We start from the raw sequence: 20,909 nt of genomic DNA on the forward strand, positions 1-20,909 counted from the left end.
CTTGGCTCTGAGAAAACAAGGAAGCATATTTTTAAACATTTTTATTGATTAAATCAGGCTAAAGATATGGAACAGTTTTGCAAATCATGTCCTGCAACAGCATTGTTGGTCACTTCAATTAACTCGGAGCTGTATTATCTTTTAACTTCATGTAATGATGATCCGCATGAAATGTGGAATAAACTAAGAGGACATTATGAGTGGGACATCACATTAAATAAGATATTTCTTAAGAAACAGCTCATAATGCTTTGAATGAAAGAAAATACACAATTGCAGGACCATTTGAAAAAAGTGAAAGAGCTGCCGGATCAGTTGGCGTCCATTAATGCAGTTGTACCTGAAGAGGACCAAATGATTTATCTGCTCAGTAGTTTACCAGATAGTTACTCAATGCTAGTGACAGCCTTGCAAACTCATGAAGGACTCACTCTGCAGCATGTTCAATGTGCTGTTATCAGTGAGGATTTAATACCTCAACAAGCAAAGAGGTGTGTGTAATAGAAACTAGATATCAAGATTTAGCACTGACAATGATGAGAAAAAGGAGCGAAAGAAATCTGACACATTAAAATGTTACACCTATGACAAAGAAGATAAACTGAGCAAGGAATGCCCGACTAAGAAAAAGAATATTAGGGTTGTTAAATATCACATAAAGTCTGCCACACATAGAGAGAACACTGATACTGATTCTAAAGGTGATGTGGATGATGGCCGATCATAACAGACAGTGGTGGACAAAATGAACGCTGGTTTATAGATTCTGTAGCAACTTTACACATGATGTTTCAGAAACAAATAATGAAAGATTATTGTCCATCTAATGAATTAGACTTGGTGATGACAGAATAGCTGATTTGGTTGTTGGCCAAAAGAGACACTTTAAAATTGTAATGACAACAGACTTTCATGTGCCAAAACTGCCATCTGTTTAGTGTTCGTGTAGCAGTACTAAACAGCAATGTGACACAATTTGGTCATACAAAGTGTTGGATAAAGAACAGGGAATGCCAGCTTGTTGGAAAAGGGCAACTCATGAATAAAATGAATCAGCTTCATTGCAGAACAATGAAGCTGAACACTTGGGTCAGGCATCAGTTGCCAAACAGTATTGCTATGAAGCTGATCTGCAACATCAATGTTTGGGTCACATTAATGGGAAGAAATTAAGGCAAATAATGAAGAATAAACTGATGAGTGGTATGGATTTTGTACCTAATGCTGAACTGAGTTTCTGTGAAGGATATGCTGAAGGGCAAATGCATTGGAAATCTCATAAACCAGTGGGATGAATCAAATAAACACATCAGCTATAGTTAGTACACAGTGATGTTTGTGGGCCAATGCAAACCAAATCAATTGGAGACAATCAATACTTTGTGACATTTACTGATGATTTCTCATGTTACACAGCAGTCTATTTCCAGAAGAAAAATCTGAAGTGTTTGAGAAATTTACAGAGTTTGAAGCAGTGGTCACAAATAAAACTGATAGCAAAATCAAAACCTTGTAAACTGATGCCAGATGGGAACACGCCTCAGACCAATTTGAACACTATCAGAAGGAGAAAGGTATTCATCATAAAATCACTGAGGCCCATACAATGGATTAGAATGGTGTTGCGGAATGCATGAATCCCACACTGGTGGAAGCTGACCAAACTATGCTTTCACATTATGGTCTCAGTGAGATGTACTGAGCAGAGGTAACCAACACAGCATATTTGTGCTAAACTGTGTTGCAACAACTGGGATAAAGCCAGAACAAGCACTATATGAGTGATGGCATGGTAAAAAGCCAGATGCTTCTCTCTTAAGAGTATTTGGCTGAACAGCATGCAGTGATATACCAGATGATGAGAGAATGAATCTTGAAGTGCTGGAGAAATATAGGATAAATGACACAAAAACTGTTTCTACTCCATTGGAATTGAACGTCATACTAGTAAAAGAAGATGGATACAGTAATCTGTACAACCAGCTTGCTATCAGTCTATGTATGGTAGGGAGTTTTCTTTATGCAGCGATCGCAGCATGTCTTGATATTACTCATGCAGTCTGAGCAGTCTCCAAGTTCAACTCAAATCCTACTGAAGTTCACATAGCAGCAGTAAAGTGAATCTTTTGCTACCTGAAGAAAACAGCTGATCTAAAGCTTCAGTATACAAAAGATCACAACAGTGAGCTGATCGGTTATACTGGGCAAGTGACCTAAATGATCAACGTTCTACCACTGGAAATGTTTTCACCATGTCTGGGGGAGCAGTGAGTTGGTTAATTTAATAGCAAGCAAAAGTATCACTGTCAGCTACAGAGGCTGAATACATAGCACTCAGCTCAGCCACACAAGAAGTGATCTGGATCCGACAATTCTTACCTGACCTTGGTGAAGCATAATTGAGAGGACAATCATCAATGAGGGCAATCAAGGTACTATTGCAATGTCAAAGAATCCAGTATGTCACAAGAGAACAAAACATACTTACATAATGCCACCACTTTGTTTCGAGAAGCCATCCAGGATTAAACCATTCATTTTCAGTGCTGGCCATCTGAGGAGATGCTTGCCGACATCTTGACCAAACCTCTAGCCAAAGCACAGTTTGTGAGACTGTGAGAAAGGCTGGTTCTTTTATAATATTTTTCATAAGTATTTTGTAAAGCAAGAATAAATGTTGTACAGTATTGTGTTTGTATATACACTTATACTAATTGTTTTAGTGCTTAGAGTAATGGTTTTGCTTGTAAGTGTGCCTGCAAATTAAATGGGAGTTTTGAGAATAGCAGTTGACAGGTACAAGAGTAAAACTACAGTCACTTTTTGTTTTTTTGTATATGTGGTCTATTGGCCAAAAAAGGGAAAGGAAGGGAATAGAGCTGTGATGCGTATGTGCTGTAAAGGGGCTTAGTTACTGAATCTGCATCACCCTGTTTTTTTCACTTATGCCTGTTAACAGAGTAAAAATAAAAATTCTGTTATTCAAGAACATTCTCATGTTTTTTGGAGAATTTGTCAAGATAGGGGATAGATATTGTTTGGCAATTGCCTAGGAGTATAAATGGGTATCAACATATACTTGTGTTAGTTGATTATGACACCAGGTATTCAGAAGTGGTCATTCAAAGATGACAAATTCTCTTAGTGTGGCAAAAACATTGACTAAGGTTTTTACTCATATTGGAATATCTTGTGAAATTTTAACACATCAGGGTATATGTTTTACTTCTAAGCTTATGAATACATTTTGTAAGAGCCTTGCTATAAAAAGTTAAGTTTGACTGTTTATCATCCACAGAAAATTTGGCTAACTCATATATTTAATAAAATATTGAAACAAATGTTTTGGCATGTTGCTCACTATTACCTGACCACCTTGGACACTGAGTTGCCTTTCCTTATGTATGCTGTGAGGTAATCACATTAAACGTTTAAGGCAGTTTTAATTGCTCATGGGTTAACAGCACAAAGGTGTGTTAAATCTTTTAAAAAAAGACTGAGTGGACAGACAAGTTAGCAGACCAGTTAGTTTCTTTGCAAGTAATATTCCAAAAATGTCACCAATTGCAAGATAGCATTTGCAGTATGAAGATTAAACACAAGACCTTTTATATTGTAGAAAGTATAACCTCTTTGAATTTTGTAAAGGTGATTGTGTATTTGTTTTTGTTTCAACTGATCCTCATATATTTCTAGCAAAATGGCAGGGTCCAGCAATAGTTGAGGAATGAATAAACCCTGTAAATTTTAAAGTTAGGATACGTGGATATTGCAAGCCATTTCAGATAATACATATTAATCTTTTCTAAGAATGGCATGACTTGAAAGAGAGGCTTGTTACTGCACCTACTGTTTTTGGTGAACCTGGAGTTTTCAAAGGGGTTGATTTAAATGACATACAGAAAAGTGAATTGATTTCTCTTGTACAAAGGAACAGAAATTGCTTTTCAATCCCATTTGGGGAAACTGAAGTATAAAACAATAGCAATACAGTGTTTTAAGTTAGAGAATTCCTGAATCTAGAAGAGAAGTAATATGTGAGTACTTGAATTATGGGTAATTCAAGAAAGAAAAGGTGAGTGGTGTTGTTCAATTATATTTTTCACAAAACCTGATGGAACCAAGTGGTTTTTCATAGATTTTAGATGTTTGAAGAACGTTTCTAAATTTCACGTTAAATGAATGCCTCATACAAAGAAGCTGTTAAAAAATTTGGGTCAAGCATTGCATATCTTTACCTAAGATCTAAATAATGGACACTGCAGATGCCTCAGGAAAAATCTAGTTGTGACAAACCTGCATTCTTCACCAAGGTGATTTGTTTGAATTTGTAAGACTCCCATTTGGCCTTCATGTGGCATCCCTGAAAATTCAGTGTACTGTATAATGGATGAAATATTGTACCCTTATTCTGTTTATTCTGGTGCATACCTTAATTATATTGTTATTTTGAGCAACAGCTGGTACACATACTTCACACACATTCAGGCAGCCCTGAACATCATAAAGAATGATGGTTTAACTGCTAATCCAAAGAAATTTAAATTAGGTATGTCAGAAATTCACTGCCTTGATTATTCCATGAAAAAGATTGGTGAGGTACTTGCATACTGTATTCTCATCCAGAAAAAACAGTTTTACATTTTTATTCAAGGATCTTAATTATTACACTATTTAAAAGACATATGTGCTGGTAAAATGGGCTGTTGAAGCACTATGTTATTAACAGGGGTTAAAGATTTACTTTTGTAACCAATCAAGCTACCACTGCAATGGCATTTTAGGCAGAAAGACATAACTTCCAGACCCTCTAGACTCACTAGATGGCTTATATAATTATAGCCATTTTATTTTTCAGTTGAACACCATCTTGGTTGTTAATGTGTTAATGCTGATGTCTTGAGGTGGAGGGTGTGAACAGTTGGGCTGCACTCTTGCTTGTTAGAGCCAGTTCAGGTACAGAGAAAACACATAGAGATTAACAAATTAATTAATGAAAGAAACTTATCCTCTGCTAGGACTAGTTTTATAAAAGAGTCAGAAACCAGGCAGGACAAAACATGTCCTTTTTGTCTTTTATGATCTCTTAAGCAAATGCTTTAAGAGGAAGCATTCATCACAGCAGTCTATTACAAAATGATCATATCAGTAAGGGCAGAGGTTCATTTCATAAACAACCAAATGTGTGCAACACTAATGAATTAATGCATACATATCATACATGTAGCATCTGACTGGTTAAAAGAAGCGAGGTGCTTTAGCATAGATCACAACACCCTAAAATAAAAGTCTTTCCCCATTATATCCTTGTTCTTCAATATCTCTTGAATTCAGCTGATATTCTGTTATGAAAAGTTTAAATGTGCCAAATAGCAAGTCTTACTAGGTGCATGAAAGAAAATTACATTAGCCAGTTTCTTCAATTGTCCCCCTGGAACATTCTGTTTGTATACTTGACCATTTCAGCAATCTCTTTATAACATTTCTAAAACAAATGGTTATATATTTCACTGTTTACCGTAAACCAAAATACTTAACTATTGTTTCCTTTTAATATGGACAGTATACCAAAACACTTTATGTGCAGCAACTATATTACACTTAAATGACTATGTAACCCCTAAGCCTAATGTTTTTTCCACAATGTTCAGATATGAATTAGAGAAAAGCTGGAACATCTGTGGTCATGCACAAGTCTCATATCTCACGGTAATAAAAACCTATGTAAGTGATTAACTATGTGATGCACTAGGCTTAGCATGTCCGCGATGCATGCCTCATACCTTGAGCAACCAAGCCCTGCCCCTCTGCAGCAGAACAACAGTCTACATGATGACTTTGTATTCTTTTCATTTCAGGAAAACACAAACAGGTTTGTATTCCTTTGAAAATGATGTTTGACTTTGTGACTTTTTTTTTTTAAATACTCCAAGTACTCCAAGTTCAAGAATTTATATATATATATATATATATATATATATAGTGCATCCGGAAAGTAGTCACAGCGCATCACTTTTTCCACATTTTGTTATGTTACAACCTTATTCCAAAATGGATTAAATTCATTTTTTTCCTCAGGATTCTACACACAACACCCCATAATGACAACGTGAAAGAGGTGTACTTGAGGTTTTAAGTACATAAGTACATAAGTATTCATAGCCTTTGCGCAATACTTTGATGATGCACCTTTAGCAGCAATTACAGCCTCAAGTCTTTTTGAATATGATGCTGCCAGCTTGGCACACCTGTCCTTGGCCAGTTTCGCCCATTCTTCTTTTGCAGCACCTCTCAAGCTCCATCAGGTTGGATGGGAAGCGTCAGTGCACAGCCATTTTAAGATCTCTCCAGAGATGTTCAATCGGATTCAAGTCTGGGCTCTGGCTGGGCCACTCAAGGACATTCACAGAGCTGTCCTAAAGCCACTCCTTTGATATCTTGGCTGTGTGCTTAGGGTTGTTGTCCTGCTGAAAGATGAACCATCGCCCCAGTCTGAGGTCAAGAGCACTCTGGAGCAGATTTTCATCCAGGATGTCTCTGTACATTGCTGCAGTCATCTTTTCCTTTCTCCTGACTAGTCTCCCAGTTCCTGCTGCTGAAAAACATCCCCACAGCATTATGCTGCCACCACCATGCTTCACTGTAGGGATGGTATTGGCCTGGAGATGAGCGGTGCCTGGTTTCCTCCAAACGTGACGCCTGGCATTCACACCAAAGAGTTCAATCTTTGTCTCATCAGACCAGAGAATTTTGTTTCTCATGGTCTGAGAGTCCTTCAGGTGCCTTTTGGCAAACTCCAGGTGGATGCCATGTGCCTTTTACTAAAGAGTGGCTTCCGTCTGGCCACTCTACCATACAGGCCTGATTGATGGATTGCTGCAGAGATGGTTGTCCTTCTGGAAGGTTCTCCTCTCTCCACTGAGGACCTCTGGAGCTCTGACAGAGTGACCATCAGGTTCTTGGTCACCTCCCTGACTAAGGCACTTCTCCCCCGATCGCTCAGTTTAGATGGCCGGCCAGCTCTAGGAAGAGTCATGGTGGTTTCAAACTTCTTCCACTTATGGATGATGGAGGCCACTGTGCTCATTGGGACCTTCAAAGCAACAAAAATTTGTCTGTAACCTTCCCCAGATTTGTGCCTCAAGACAATCCTGTCTTGGAGGTCTACAGACAATTCCTTTGACTTCATGCTTGGTTTGTGCTCTGACATGAACTGTCAACTGTGGGACCTTATATAGACAAGTGTGTGCCTTTCCAAATCATGTCCAATTAACTGAATTTACCACAAGTGGACTCCAATTAAGCTGCAGAAACATCTCAAGGATGATCAGGGGAAACAGGATGCACCTGAGCTCAATTTTGAGCTTCATGGCAAAGGCTGTGAATACTTATGTACATGTGCTTTCTCAAATTTTTTATTTTTAATAAATTTGCAAAAACCTCAAGTAATCATTTTTCACATTGTCATTATGGGGTGTTGTGTGTATAATTCTGAGGAAATGCACTGTGAATACTTTCTGGATACACTGTATATATGTTATAAAAAAATCTTGGAAGGAGATGAGATGTGATGAGCTCAGAATTAGGGAGAAACACGTGTTGCGTACTCTTTGCATTGTTTGACAGTAAAACTGTTCAACCATTCAATGATCTGCTTCTCGCAACTGAAAGAGGGCACCGTGGCGGATGTTTGCCAACTTTCAGACCAACAACAAGCGTTACCATGAGTAACAATGCTCTGTCTCATTTTATTTGTTAATTGCCATTTTCATGCCATTATCACTGGAATATTATCCAAACAGTACTTCAGAGGGTAATACAAGTTCCAAATTTGTTCCAAATCTGCTTTAAGAAAGACAGAGGATTTTTATGTAATCAAAACAATTTGGGACACTGATTTTGCATGGCTTACTTTACTTTAGTTGTTGCAGAACATCTGGTTGTAACCCGTTAGTTGTTCCCTGAATAAGGCCCATTTGTAAAATTCTGAATTTTTTTTTTATTTTGCTAATGTAAACTTTGAATTGAAACCTCTGGCAGTTTATTGCTTACCTTTTTACCAGGTCATTCATTAATAAAGGATGGAATAAACTGAGTTGTTCTAAAAATTTTGATTGGTAGTGTGTATACTGTATATAACTGTGTTGCGTAAGAACAGAACGAAGTCTAGAAATGTTTCAGAGATGTAAGAAAGCAGTCCAAGAAATGTTACTTATATGGGAGGAATTATTTAATAATAATAATAATAATAATAATAATACTGCGGTAGGTTGGCACCCTGCCCAGGATTGGTTCCTGCCTTGTGCCCTGTGTTGGCTGGGATTGGCTCTAGCAGACCCCCATGACCCTGTGTTCGGATTCAGCGGGTTGGAAGATGAATGGATGGATAATAATAATAATAATATTATTATTATTATTATTATTATTATTTAATAATCGCCATTATTAGTGTATAAATGGATATAAATAATTGCATGTAATCGATTCGCCAAAATCTGTTGTATGTAAACGATACTGTTTAAAACGTTATTTTTTATTCATCAGGAAACCCGGTTTCCACGTCTACCTGTATTAATTTAAATGGCACTTTTACCACTCGCACTAGGGCGGATGTGCTGACTTATCTTGTCGACTGGGCAACACAGTTAATGTGGCGTCTATCTATATATGTCTATGTTTTCTGTAGCCTGCTACAGGAAGGTACTCTCTCGACCATTGGCATTGGTTTTGCTCCTTGCTATTTTCGTTATACTTGCGACGGTGGTTTCCTAAGCCTTTGTTATACTGAATTCCTTTCTCACCGTTTTCCGTTCCTATTCTTACACCGCCATATGCTATGCCGGGCTTCGGCTAGTGTGTGTATATATATATATATATATATATATATATACTGCTCAAAAGAATTAAAGGAACACTTTTAATCAGAGTATAGCATAAAGTCAATGAAATTTATGGGATATTAATCTGGTCAGTTAAGTAGCAGAGGGGGTTGTTAATCGGTTTCAGCTGCTGTGGTGTTAATGAAATTAACAACAGATGCACTAGAGGGGCAACAATGAGATGACCCCCAAAACATGAATGGTTTAACAGGTGGAGGCCACTGACATTTTCCCTCCTCATCTTTTCTGACTGTTTCTTCACTAGTTTTGCATTTGGCTACAGTCAGTGTCACTACTGGTAGCATGAGGCGATACCTGGACCCTACAGAGGTTGCACAGGTAGTCCAACTTCTCCAGGATGGCACATCAATATGTGTCATTGCCAGAAGGTTTGCTGTGTCTCCCTGCACAGTCTCAATGGCATGGAGGAGATTCTAGGAGACAAGCCGTTACTCTAGGAGAGCTGGAGAGGGCCATAGAAGGTCCATAACCCATCAGCAGGACCAGTATCTGCTCCTTTGGGCAAGGAGGAACAGGATGAGCACTGCAAGAACCCTACAAAATGACCTCCAGCAGGCCACTGGTGTGAATGTCTCTGACCAAACAACCAGAAAGACTTCATGAGGGTGACCCAAGGGCCCCATGTCCTCTAATGGGCCCTGAGATCACTGCCCAGCAGCATGCAGCTCGATTGGCATTCGCCATAGAATACCAGAATTGGCAGATGCACCACTGGTGCCCTGTGCTTTTCACAGATGAGAGCAGGTTCACCCTGAGCATGTGACAGAAGTGAAAGGGTCTGGAGAAGCCATGGAGAACATTATGCTACCTGTAACATCATTCAGCATGAGCAGTTTGGTGGTGGGTTAATGATTGTCTGGGGAGGCATATCCATGGAGGGTCACACAGACTGCTACAGGCTTGACAAAGGCACCTTGGCTGCCATTAGGTATCAGGATGAAATCCTTGGACCCATTGTCAGACCCTATGCTGGTACAGTGGCTCCTGGTGCACGACAATTCCTGGCCTCATGTGGTGAGAGTATGCAGGCAGTTCCTGGAGGATGAAGGAATTAATACCATTGACTGGCCACCACACTTTCCTGACCTAAATCCAATAGAACACCTCTGGGACATTATGTTTTGGTCCATCCAATGCCACCAGGTTGCACCTCAGACTGTCCAGGAGCTCAGTGATGCCCTGGTCCAGATCTAGGAGGAGATCCCCACAACACCATCTGTCATCTCATTAGAAGCATGCACCGATGTTGTCAGGCATGTATACAAGAACACAGGGCCATACAAAGTGCTGCGTACAATTTTGAGTTGCTGCAATTAAATTTTGGCAAAATGGACTAGCCTGCCACATTTTTTCACTCTGATTTTTGGGGCGTCTTTGAATTCAGGGCTCTGTAGGTTGATCATTTTCATTTCCATCAAACGATGTGGCATCCTTTCGTTCCTAGCACATTACCCAGTCTATATCAGTATAGATATCCAGGAGGATTTCTTTTTCCCATTGAGATCTGATGTGTTTTCAAAGTGTTCCTTTAATTTTTTTGAGCAGTATATGTATATATATATATATATATATATATATATATATATATAAATAAATAAAAGAATAAGAATGTCATTATTTAATGTCATTATTTTGTTAAAAGTGGTATATCTATCTATCTATCTATCTATCTATCTAACAAAATTAAACCTAACAAAGTCTAGTCTTCTGATACTTGCAGCATAATGTTATGAAAATATTGTATATACAGTGTAATAAATAATTGTTTTAATCATTTTGAAACCTGTGATTTAAGGAAGGACAGTACAGTACCACAGAAGTGAGTGCTCATGCTTTACAAAACCATTATCCTAGGTTTGAATCCTCTACCTGAACTTTATCCATGAGGAGTTTGCATTTTCTGCTTATGGCTATGTGAGTGTTTCTTTGGATACATTGGTTTTCTGCCCACAGTGCTAAAGAAATGCTAGGTAGCTTAACTGATTATTCCATATTTGCCCTGAGTGAGCCCTGAGATAACTGACACTCTATTAAGGACTTTTTCCTGTTTTACTCCCATTGCTAGTGGAATCGGCTTTAAGCACCTGCAACCCTGAATTGAATTAAGTGGGTTTGAGAATGATATATGTTTAAAGAAAGTATTAAATATAAAGTCATTGATTATTATCTAAAGATTCCAGTTTTTAAGAAAATCTTTCTGCACCTGAAATCAACAGAATGATTTTTCTCCTTTAATATGACATGTTAAATAATTGTTTTGCTTAATTTTCTCTGCTCGTCATGTTCACCTGCTCTCAGCTTTGCTCTGACTTCAAGCATGGACCTTTTATATCACTTACTTTTGCACATTCCAGCATACGTGGCTTCACTGAGGTTTTTTTTTTAATCACTTACATATATCTAGCCACTACAAATACCAGGTTTACATGGGAAATGAATGTATACCTTTTAATTTTTATCAAAGTAATATAGGGAAAAGCTTTAGTTCTCTTTTTGAGGGAGTACATTTTTGTTAGTAGGCCTATGTATATTCATTTGGAAGAGGTGGATCCTAGTTAGAAGTTAAAGTGGTGACTAGCTGTGCCTATTCTGACAACTCAGTACTACTCCCACTCAGGCATTAATTTAAAATGACAAGACGCGTCTCTGTATGATCATTTGACTTTTTGGATGCTACTTTTTTGAACTCTCCATCTTGTGATATTTTAAAAGAAATTTGCCAGCTTCTGCAAGTAAGTGCTGGTTCATTTTTTATATATTTGCATAATGACTGTAAATGAATAATACAATGCATAAAGCATATTCAAATTAGTAACTGAATAAAAAAAAATACTTAAAAATTATCTTTAACTTCTTGATCATAGCTTGTTACAAAGGTTTTAATCCATGCAAAACACAAAAGGGCACAATTTAAAATAAAGTATAATATGTAACAAATTATGTTATATATTTGTATCAAATTTATGTTTGTATCTTGAGAACTTCACAATTTAGATGCAGAAAATAGGCTCATAAAATAAAGAATATATGAAAGAAAGAGGTCTTTGCACTCTTATATACTCAATATAGAAAGGTTTAAATGTAATTCTATATCTTTAAGTGCAAATCTATTTGCAGAAATCACAATCCGCTAAAAAAACTCCAAAGTCAAAATATTCTGTGAAGCCACCCAAGAACCTGAATAGCTCTTTTGAGAGGCAACAAGCAGAGAATCTTGCTGCTGAAGAAAGGAAACAGGAGGAAGCTAAAAAAAGAGAACTGGTTAGTAGACAATATTGTGTTTCTCTTGTGTGGTGTAAACATAATCACTGCAGTTTGGATTTTAGTGAGTATTTCCAGTGTTTTTATAGAATTATTTTTTCATACTATTAGTGTCAACACTATAGATTATTTACCATTTATTTCTTAACTCATATTAACCTGCAATCATTTGAGAACCTCTTATTCCACCCTTGTTGCTTAAACTGTTCTTTATTTTTTAGAAATAAAATATACCTGGCTATGTAGTCTTCCAAAGATATTTATAAATTTGGAGAAGCACTTCGGGCAGCATGGTGGTGCAGTGGTAGTGCTGCTGCCTCGCAGTATGGAAACCTGGGTTTGCTTTCCGGGTCCTCCCTGCGTGGAGTTTGCATGTTCTCCCCGTGTCTGCTTGGGTTTCCTCCAGGTGCTCCGGTTTCCTCCCACAGTCCAAAGACATGCTGGTTAGGTGCATTGATGATCCTAAATTGTCCCCATTGTGTGCTTGGTGTGTGGGTGTGGGTGTGCCCTACAGTGGGCTGGCACCCTGCCCAGGGTTTGTTCCTGCCTTGCGCCCTGTGTTGGCTGGGATAGGCTCCAGCAGACCCCTGTGTTAGGATATAGCGGTTGGACAATATCTTACTGACTGACATGACTTAGTTTTTGATGTACTATGACAACTTAAAAAAATGCAAATTAAGAAAACAATCTATCAACCTTAAGTCAATTAAGCCATTATGCTATGTTTTTTTGATAATTAGATATAGAGCTTTAGTCTGTTTAAAACAAAGCAAAAAACACTACCTCACTGCAGCAGCCTTTGTAGAAACATACTAAGCTGAATAAATACACTTAAGTAAAATTTTGGCAAGTAATTATATATTCTGTTAAGTAACAATGCTTTACTGGTTTTCATCTCTCTCTCTCTCATATCCAGAGATATAATGTGCTTAAACAAAATGGAACTATAAACAGTAGTAAATCTTTGAATGTAAGAAATCAGATTTATTAAAATTTTTTACTCTTAATTTTAACTAAATTCATAGTTCTGTATGTATTAAAGCACATTCTACATTACTATGCTAATTAAAATAAGCAACATTGCCAGTTTTTGTGCATGTTTCTTTGATTACATGTAGCCAGCTGTAGATATTAAGGTAAATCTCTCTTTCTTTCTTTCTTTCTTTCTTTCTTTCTTTCTTTCTTTCTTTCTTTCTCTCTCTCTCTCTCACATTCTCTCCCTCCATCTCTCTCTTTACCTCTGTTTTAAATAGCACAGTGTTGCTTTAATTAATTGGTATTTTTGAAAAAATGTTTCTTTTTTAGGAGCAAGAGCAACCACCGCCAGATCCCTTACATGGTCTCAGAGTGCACTGCTGGGTGTTAGTGCTTGCAGGTAAAAGGGAAATCCCAGAGAACTTCTTCATTGATCCTCTAACAGGACTGAGCTTTAGCACAGCAGATGAAAGATTTCTTGGAGTTGAAAGTCTGTGGAACCATCGTAACTACTGGATTAACATGCAAGACTGCAGGAATGGCTGCAAGGTTAGTTTTTGACAGTAAATAATGAGTGCTGACACCATCATCATTAACAATCATCCTTAAAAACCAAATTTTGATAGTTTATGGAATTGTCAATATAAATTTCTAGATACCTTTTTTAATTGTTTAATTTCCATTGACCAGGTCAGTGTCCTTAACACATTTAGTAAGCAGACCGTAGTTAAAATAAACATTCAATAACACAAAACAACATGCAATAAAATATAAAAAATGGCAAGTAAACACAGGTAAATGCATGTGCCATTGCTTTTAAGAGATTAAAAAAAGTTAATGTTTGTTTCAAAAATGTGCTCAAAAAGCCACAACTAAAGTATTTTTCAGTTACAAAAATATCAAATTATTAAATAACCTAACAGAAAAAAATAAATAACATATTTGTAACATTCTTACCACATTATAAGACAAATATTAACTGTAAAGGTCTGTTAATGAGATCTGCCTCAGGAAATCTTCATGGAACTGAGACTTCTGGAAAAGTAAAGATTTCACTATTGTTAAACTGGAACAATCAGCTAACTTCTCTTCAGAATCTGAAAACATTTCTTCTCTGCGTTAACTGGATGTGAAGTTATTTTGCCCTGTTCATTCTGAGCACGTCTCGTATTTTCCTCAGGTCACTCTGGTTTTCCCTTGCCATTCCTAAAAACATGATGATTAGGTTGATTGGCAGCATCAAAATGACTTAAGTGTGTGAGTAGTCCCTGCAGTGTAATAATAACCTGTCTAGGGATGTTTCTTTCGTTGTACCCAGTGCTACCTGAATAGGCGATGGCCACTCATGACTCTTAATTAAATTAGTGGGTTTGTGAGTATTACCTTTTCTTCACGACTTTAGTTTTACTGGCAGGAAACTAAATATGTCCGGTAACCTTGTATCGATCAGATACTATATATGTCATTTGTAGTCTTTAGAGGGTGTTATTGAGCCAAACACAAATGTTGCCTAAAAATAAGTAAAAAGAAAAACCTGTTCCTTTATGTGAGAGTTTTACTGGGTTGGTAACTATGTATATAAAGTACTTCTGTAATCACACCACAACAATAACTCTAGAAGAAGTAGTAGTTTTTCCAAAATAACACATCCACTATTTTTGGTCTGTGTTCCATGCCCAGGACAATTGTTTAAAATTAGTTGACTCCTCTGCAGTATATGACTGTAGAGTCAACACGCTTTATGTGTGCTAGGAGTATGACTATATTTGTTGTATAAATTGTATCTTAAATCAAATGTTCGAAAATAAATCGAATGCAGTGTATACTTATCTTTTTTCTTGCACGGCCCAAGTGGCACACTCAGTCCCCTTTTTTTAATAACACTTTAATGATTGGTGGGCATTCCTTTACTTTTTTTCAAAAGGGCTTTAGTGTGGGATTTCAGTATTTAGGATGACAGTCACCTCAGAACACTCCAAGACCATGGTGAAAGATGTGATGTTCTCTGTTCTTTTTTCTTGCATTAACTTATTCACTCTTTGCTGAAATCTTGTGGCCTCTCTTTTACATCCCCTTTTCCTAGTCACCCAACTTAGTAATTTTTTTATGCTCTTAACACTCTAGTAAACCCTTTTTTGCTGTGTATGTTTTGTATAGTCTCTCCTATCTTCTTCTCTCTCTGTATAAAATCTAGGACAGAAATCATGCCCTCCCCTCAATTGGTTGTTAAACTACACTACAGTACTTAGCAGTATAAAATAAGATATTCAAACTCTCAGTTCATTTTAATTTGCATATAGGATAAATTTGACTCCTTTTTACCAATATGTCAACAGGATTATCGTTGTTCCTCTTTGCTTAACCTATGGATCTAATTTTTCCTGTCTTTATTTTAGACACAAAAGCCTTTATTGTAGGCATAATTGCATCTAAACTGTTGTTAGTGTCTAGGAGGAATTAGTTACCCCTGTCACTGGCTTACTTTATTTTGCACTCTTTCATTTAGAGTTCTTTACATCATGTATTAGTAAAGCATCTATTATAATCATACATAATAGCAATAAAGCAGCTGGGATAATTAGTGTTTCACTGGATAATAATAGTCCAAGATCTGAGTTGGTTTCATGGTCAATTGGGGTGGCCTTTTTACTGTGTTATAATAACTATTGTGGGCCAGCTTCTACATGTTGGTGTGGTAGTTGTTTTTACATTCTTATTAAGTCTTGAGTATTGTGTTTTGTATGTTTTGCTAGAGGTTGATTTTGGTCTTGTTGATCAAATTTCTAGTGTTTTCATGTCTGGTCAATTCTGCAATAAAAACAAATTATTGCAAAAATGCTTTCCTCCCAGTTGTTAATAGAAATGTTTTGCTTTTAACAGGACATGACATTTGATCTTGATGATAATGTGAAGTGGGAGTGTATATTGCCTACTGCTGATGAAGAAAGAAAAGAAGAGGTGGATGAAGAGGTAAGAATGTTTAATTTGCCATTTAATAATGATCTGTATTGCAATCAAACCTCACATGAATTACCTCTGTTAAGGATTTGTGCCTTCTTTAGCTCAGAATCTGTTCTCTGTATACCATAAGGTGTATGACATTTTCTTTTGGATGCATACAGTTTTGCACCAAAAATGTATTTTACGTATGATTTCATAATTGGAAAACACAAAATTAATTAAAGCGATTTTTTGGGAATATTTAATGTTTTTTGGGTAGAAACCAAGGAATATTACTTTTTAAGGATTGTTCTGTGGCTGAAACCACTGTTCCCTTCCTCAGTCCTCAAATACTGCTGCCACTTCCACGGCTCCTTCCATATGGCTGCACACACTCTCATGTGTCTCACACACTGCCTTCCACTTTGCACCCTTCATTTTGGGTCAGATATAACACCGTATGAGGTCACTGTCTCTGAATGTACAAGGTGATCCAAGCCAGGATCCTTCCTGATAATTATCATTCGCCATTCTCAGTAACTACACACCCAGGCCAATGGATTTTGCCAGCACAGAAGTGCCTGCAGGTATCTTCTGTCTATGTGCACCCTCCTTTCCACACTTACCTCTAGAATAAAATTTCCCCATGCTTCTGTAAATGAAGAAAAAGTCTGCAGATGAGTTGGTAATATATTTGAAAATTAGACAAATATTGCTAGTTTCAAAACAGAATTTGTTTTATAACTTTATTTTACAAAGGGAAATTTTTATTTATTTATTTATTTTCCTTTTTATTAATTTTAAGAACAAATCGATCCCCACCCCTAGGGAAACTTTTATTTTTACAGTGATTTCAATTTTCTGTAAATTGTTTCACTCTTCACTAGCAGAGATGCAGTACATGCTCCTTAATCTTTTCATGCTTGAATACAGTTGTGTAGAATGACTCGTGTCTCAGAAATTGTAGAATCCAACAGGTCATAGCTCCTTCCTGTCTGCCTGCCCGGTCAAGAACATATCTATATTCAAAAGGCGAGGTACCTAGTACTACTCCTGGTCTGCCTGTTCATGCTGGTATAGAGTAGAAAATTTTAATGCTCTTAATTTGTTTGAGCACTCTAAATTTGTCTCCATAGAGAACCACAATGTATGCAATTCTTCCTATTCAGCAAAACTTAAATAGCAAAATCTGGGTAGCAGACTATAAACAAAAGAACAATTATCTAAAAGCAATCCTTTCATTGATTGCTTGCTGAAATTCTTTAAGCACTGGTCTAAGAAATGCTTGCCTGGAATGTGCTGCCTTTTGTGTATCTGTAAAATCACCCTTCCTTTCCCTGTTTTACACTGTTTCTCGCACCAGTACATATTTTCCAGTTCCTATGCTCTGGAGAATTCCTCCCATCATATTTGCTGCATTTTTTACATCTCAGTGTGGTAATATATTCTTTAGTCTCACTTTTCCACTTCTATAAATTTTCTTGCGTTTTCTTCTGCATTCACCTTAAAGTTTTTAACTTAGTATCTTTTCCATCAAGTCTGTCTCATTCTTTGCATTTAGTTCAAGAACACTGACATATAAGAGTTCCCGTTGTGGTCTTTTGCATGTTTCATTAGTCAATATTACCATTACTTTCATCAATAGCATTGGACTTTGTTGAAGTCTCAGCTTCACCCAAAAAATCAGCATCCTTTTTGCTATCCTGATTGCTATTGTTCTACATTCAACTGCATACACCAATGATTAATCCACACCTTATTTTAATAATTTCATCTCACTTCTCTTGTCACCCCTTCAAAGGCCTCTTCCAGAACTACAGATGGCTAAGTCATCAAGCGAAACAGTATTTTACTATACTTCACTTGATTCATGAATCTACGTTTACCAGTCTTTCCCCTTTGTTCACAGTTTGCTTCTGAAACTTGACGACATATTATGCTCCAATTAATCATCCTTTCCTTTCTGTACACTTCATTTCAAGTTGAAAGTCCATGAAAAACTCAACATTTCCATTTGGGACAATAGCTTCTTATGTGAGCTTTGGTGCTTTGCAGTTTCCTCTTTCTAAAATTTGTGATTTGATCCATTCATTTTTCACCACCATCATTATTGTCTTATTTGCCTACTGTTGATTTCCCCATGCATTCTTATTCTCATTAGTAGCAATTATGATGTTTCTGCCAATAATTTAATGGAATTCTGACTGAATAGACCCCAACCTTAATTTCATATCAACTTCAGAAAAATACATTCTCAGTTTTTTTTAATTTTCCAGGTGACTACTGCCTCTCAGTTTCTTCCGCCTCGTTAGTAATTTTCTATCATTTTGCTTTGCTTTCCTGAAGTATGCCATTCCATAATCATATTGCAATCCATACTGTGACTCCTACTTACTATGTTTCAGGCTTGTGTGCTTTCGTAGTTACTTTTTGTAAAGCTAACACATAAAATGCTTTTCATATGGACACAGTAATTTCCATCAAATTACACAAACTCACTCTTTATCATCCTCAATTCTATGAAGGCTTTTGTAATTGATTATAAAAAGAACAGAATGTGTATGGAAAAGTGAACTGGTATCTTTTTTATATATCCAGGGGGATCATGAAGAGCCAAGGATATTTGAAATGCCTTCTTCGTGGGTTAGAAAGATAGAAATTTCTCCTAAAGGTACACATGCTATGGACTATTTTAACAGCAATTTATAGCCTTGCTAAAAAAGAAGCATGGCAAGTTAGTACACTGGCATTACATTATAACACATAGACCATCATTTTTGTTTTATATAAATTATTTTTGAATATATTTTTATTTTTTTAAATATGGGCAGTAGTTTTAACATTATATGTGACTATTTTGTGTATCTAAGCCAAATATTGAAGTGTTGTTAGCTGTTAATTGATATCTCGGTTGCCACCTTTATAACATAACTGTTGCCACAGGCTACAGAATGTCATGAGTGCATGGAAATCAAAGCATATTGACAGCAAATTAAGTGGTTCAGAGAGGCTGCATTAAGGGCATTCTGTCTACGGGAAATTTAAATTAGTAAATGTGCTAACTTTAGCCTTTTTGTAGCTGGGCCAATAAAAACTACTTTCAGTACCAGCATTCTTAGTCAAACATTGTTCTTGGTGTTTTACTAAGTGAAATTATCAAATCAAATACTGATAGTATTAATAAGCTAAACATGTTAGTCAATCTAATACATTTTTTAATTGTTTTTTAAATCCAGTTGTGGCCAGTTCGGCAAGGCCTGAGTTATTGCGGAATTCATTAGTAAGCCATGTGGAGAAACTTTATAAGCTACGGACTTCTCGTAAAATTTTCATCTAATTAGAAAATATTCCTTAATATGTCTGAAATTTTCTCTTACATATCTTGATAATATAAAGGTATATTTACTATCAAAAACATTAAGACATCCTATCCTATCCCATCTTAGAAAATGTAATTTTCTGTACATTGAACTGCCGAAAAATTTGAAAGTTCGTAGAGTATAATAAAATATTTATAGTTTTCCTGTGTTCATGTGTTACAGTTTACCAACTATATAGACATATTTTTATAAAAATTGATTAGCCTACCTGCAAAAGTAGAATAATAAGAGAAACTGAGTTTTTCATTTTATTTGAGACTCAATAACTTATGTGCTGCCATGTACATAAAGAAGAAAAGCTGCTTTCTTCTAAAACGTTCAAATAAGTAATAAAAATCACAAATATTTGTTCAACAACATTTCAAGGAAAAAGAACAAGATTTTATTCTATTTAAAGTTGCATCATTTTGGTGTTTTACATAGAATGTGTGTATTTATTTTTTTCAGCCTTTATTCTAGTACAAAAATATATATTTACTCTTCCTTGCCAGAAATAAAGCTACGCTGCCCTGGAGGGAGGAAAGTGATAAAGTACAAAAAGGCAAAGCTGGAAAAATTTTCTCCTTATATGATGAGTGATGGGTTGACAATGCGGCTGACAACATACCAAGATATTGAATGTAAGATATTAATGAAATGTTATCTAGTAACAATTATTAAAACAACTTAGCATATTTTTTTTGCAGATTGTACGAGTATAATAGTTTTTTTTAGGAATATTTACAAACCTTTACATCTCATTGCTTAATCAGAGGCATTCCCCTTTTATCCAATTCTCCATGTCAACAAAATTTGTGTACAAGTCCTTCTGTATCACATTGATAAATAGTATTTATTTAAGTTCTGTCTTGGTCTTTTTCATGTAAACTGCCTTTGAGTAGACATATCAGGCATGTTTTGCCAGAAACTGTCCAATATGTTTCTTTTCTCAGTTTAAAGTATTTAAAGCATTTTAATGTGTTTTCTATGTGTGCATTTCTATGTGTTTTCCTCATGATGCATTTTTCCATTTTATAGCTTTGCCATATAAGTGTACTTTTTCATATTTCAATATTTCTATACATTGATTTGAGTCCTATCTACCTCATAGAATGACTGGTCCAAATATATTTATATTATTTTATCTATACTAATAAAAGGCAAAGCCCTCACTGACTCACTGACTGACTCACTCACTCACTCACTCACTCATCACTAATTCTTCAACTTCCCATTTCGAAATTCTACGCGTAACGGTCATAACTGGAACCTACTTATGTACATATATACCAACCATAGCCTGCAGCTCGGTCGCCATGTGAGGCGGATTTGCATCTCTCATCGTCACACCTCCCACGTAATTGAGAGCCTGCCCATATAAGGCCGCCCGTCAGCGGCAATCCAGTAGAAACACTCTGCCGTTAAATATTGTGTGCTTATGGAAATGAAGATGAGATGGTCAGGGTGATGTTTG

At 36.4% G+C, this 20,909-nt stretch overlaps 1 protein-coding gene across 2 annotated transcripts in view; it reads left to right on the top strand.

The window, feature by feature from the left end:
* The window catches only part of ccdc135 (coiled-coil domain containing 135), an 80,930-nt gene that overhangs the window by 16,250 nt on the left and 43,771 nt on the right, over positions 1–20,909 (top strand). For both annotated transcript variants that reach the window (XM_039763841.1, XM_039763842.1), the window contains exons 6-10: positions 12,018–12,161; positions 13,467–13,685; positions 16,017–16,106; positions 18,675–18,747; positions 19,948–20,076. In XM_039763841.1, the coding sequence (XP_039619775.1) occupies positions 12,018–12,161; positions 13,467–13,685; positions 16,017–16,106; positions 18,675–18,747; positions 19,948–20,076 (655 nt within the window). The remainder of the gene's footprint in view (positions 1–12,017; positions 12,162–13,466; positions 13,686–16,016; positions 16,107–18,674; positions 18,748–19,947; positions 20,077–20,909) is intronic.

The sequence above is a fragment of the Polypterus senegalus genome, chromosome 9 (genome assembly GCF_016835505.1).
Source record: "Polypterus senegalus isolate Bchr_013 chromosome 9, ASM1683550v1, whole genome shotgun sequence".
NCBI lineage: Eukaryota > Metazoa > Chordata > Cladistia > Polypteriformes > Polypteridae > Polypterus > Polypterus senegalus.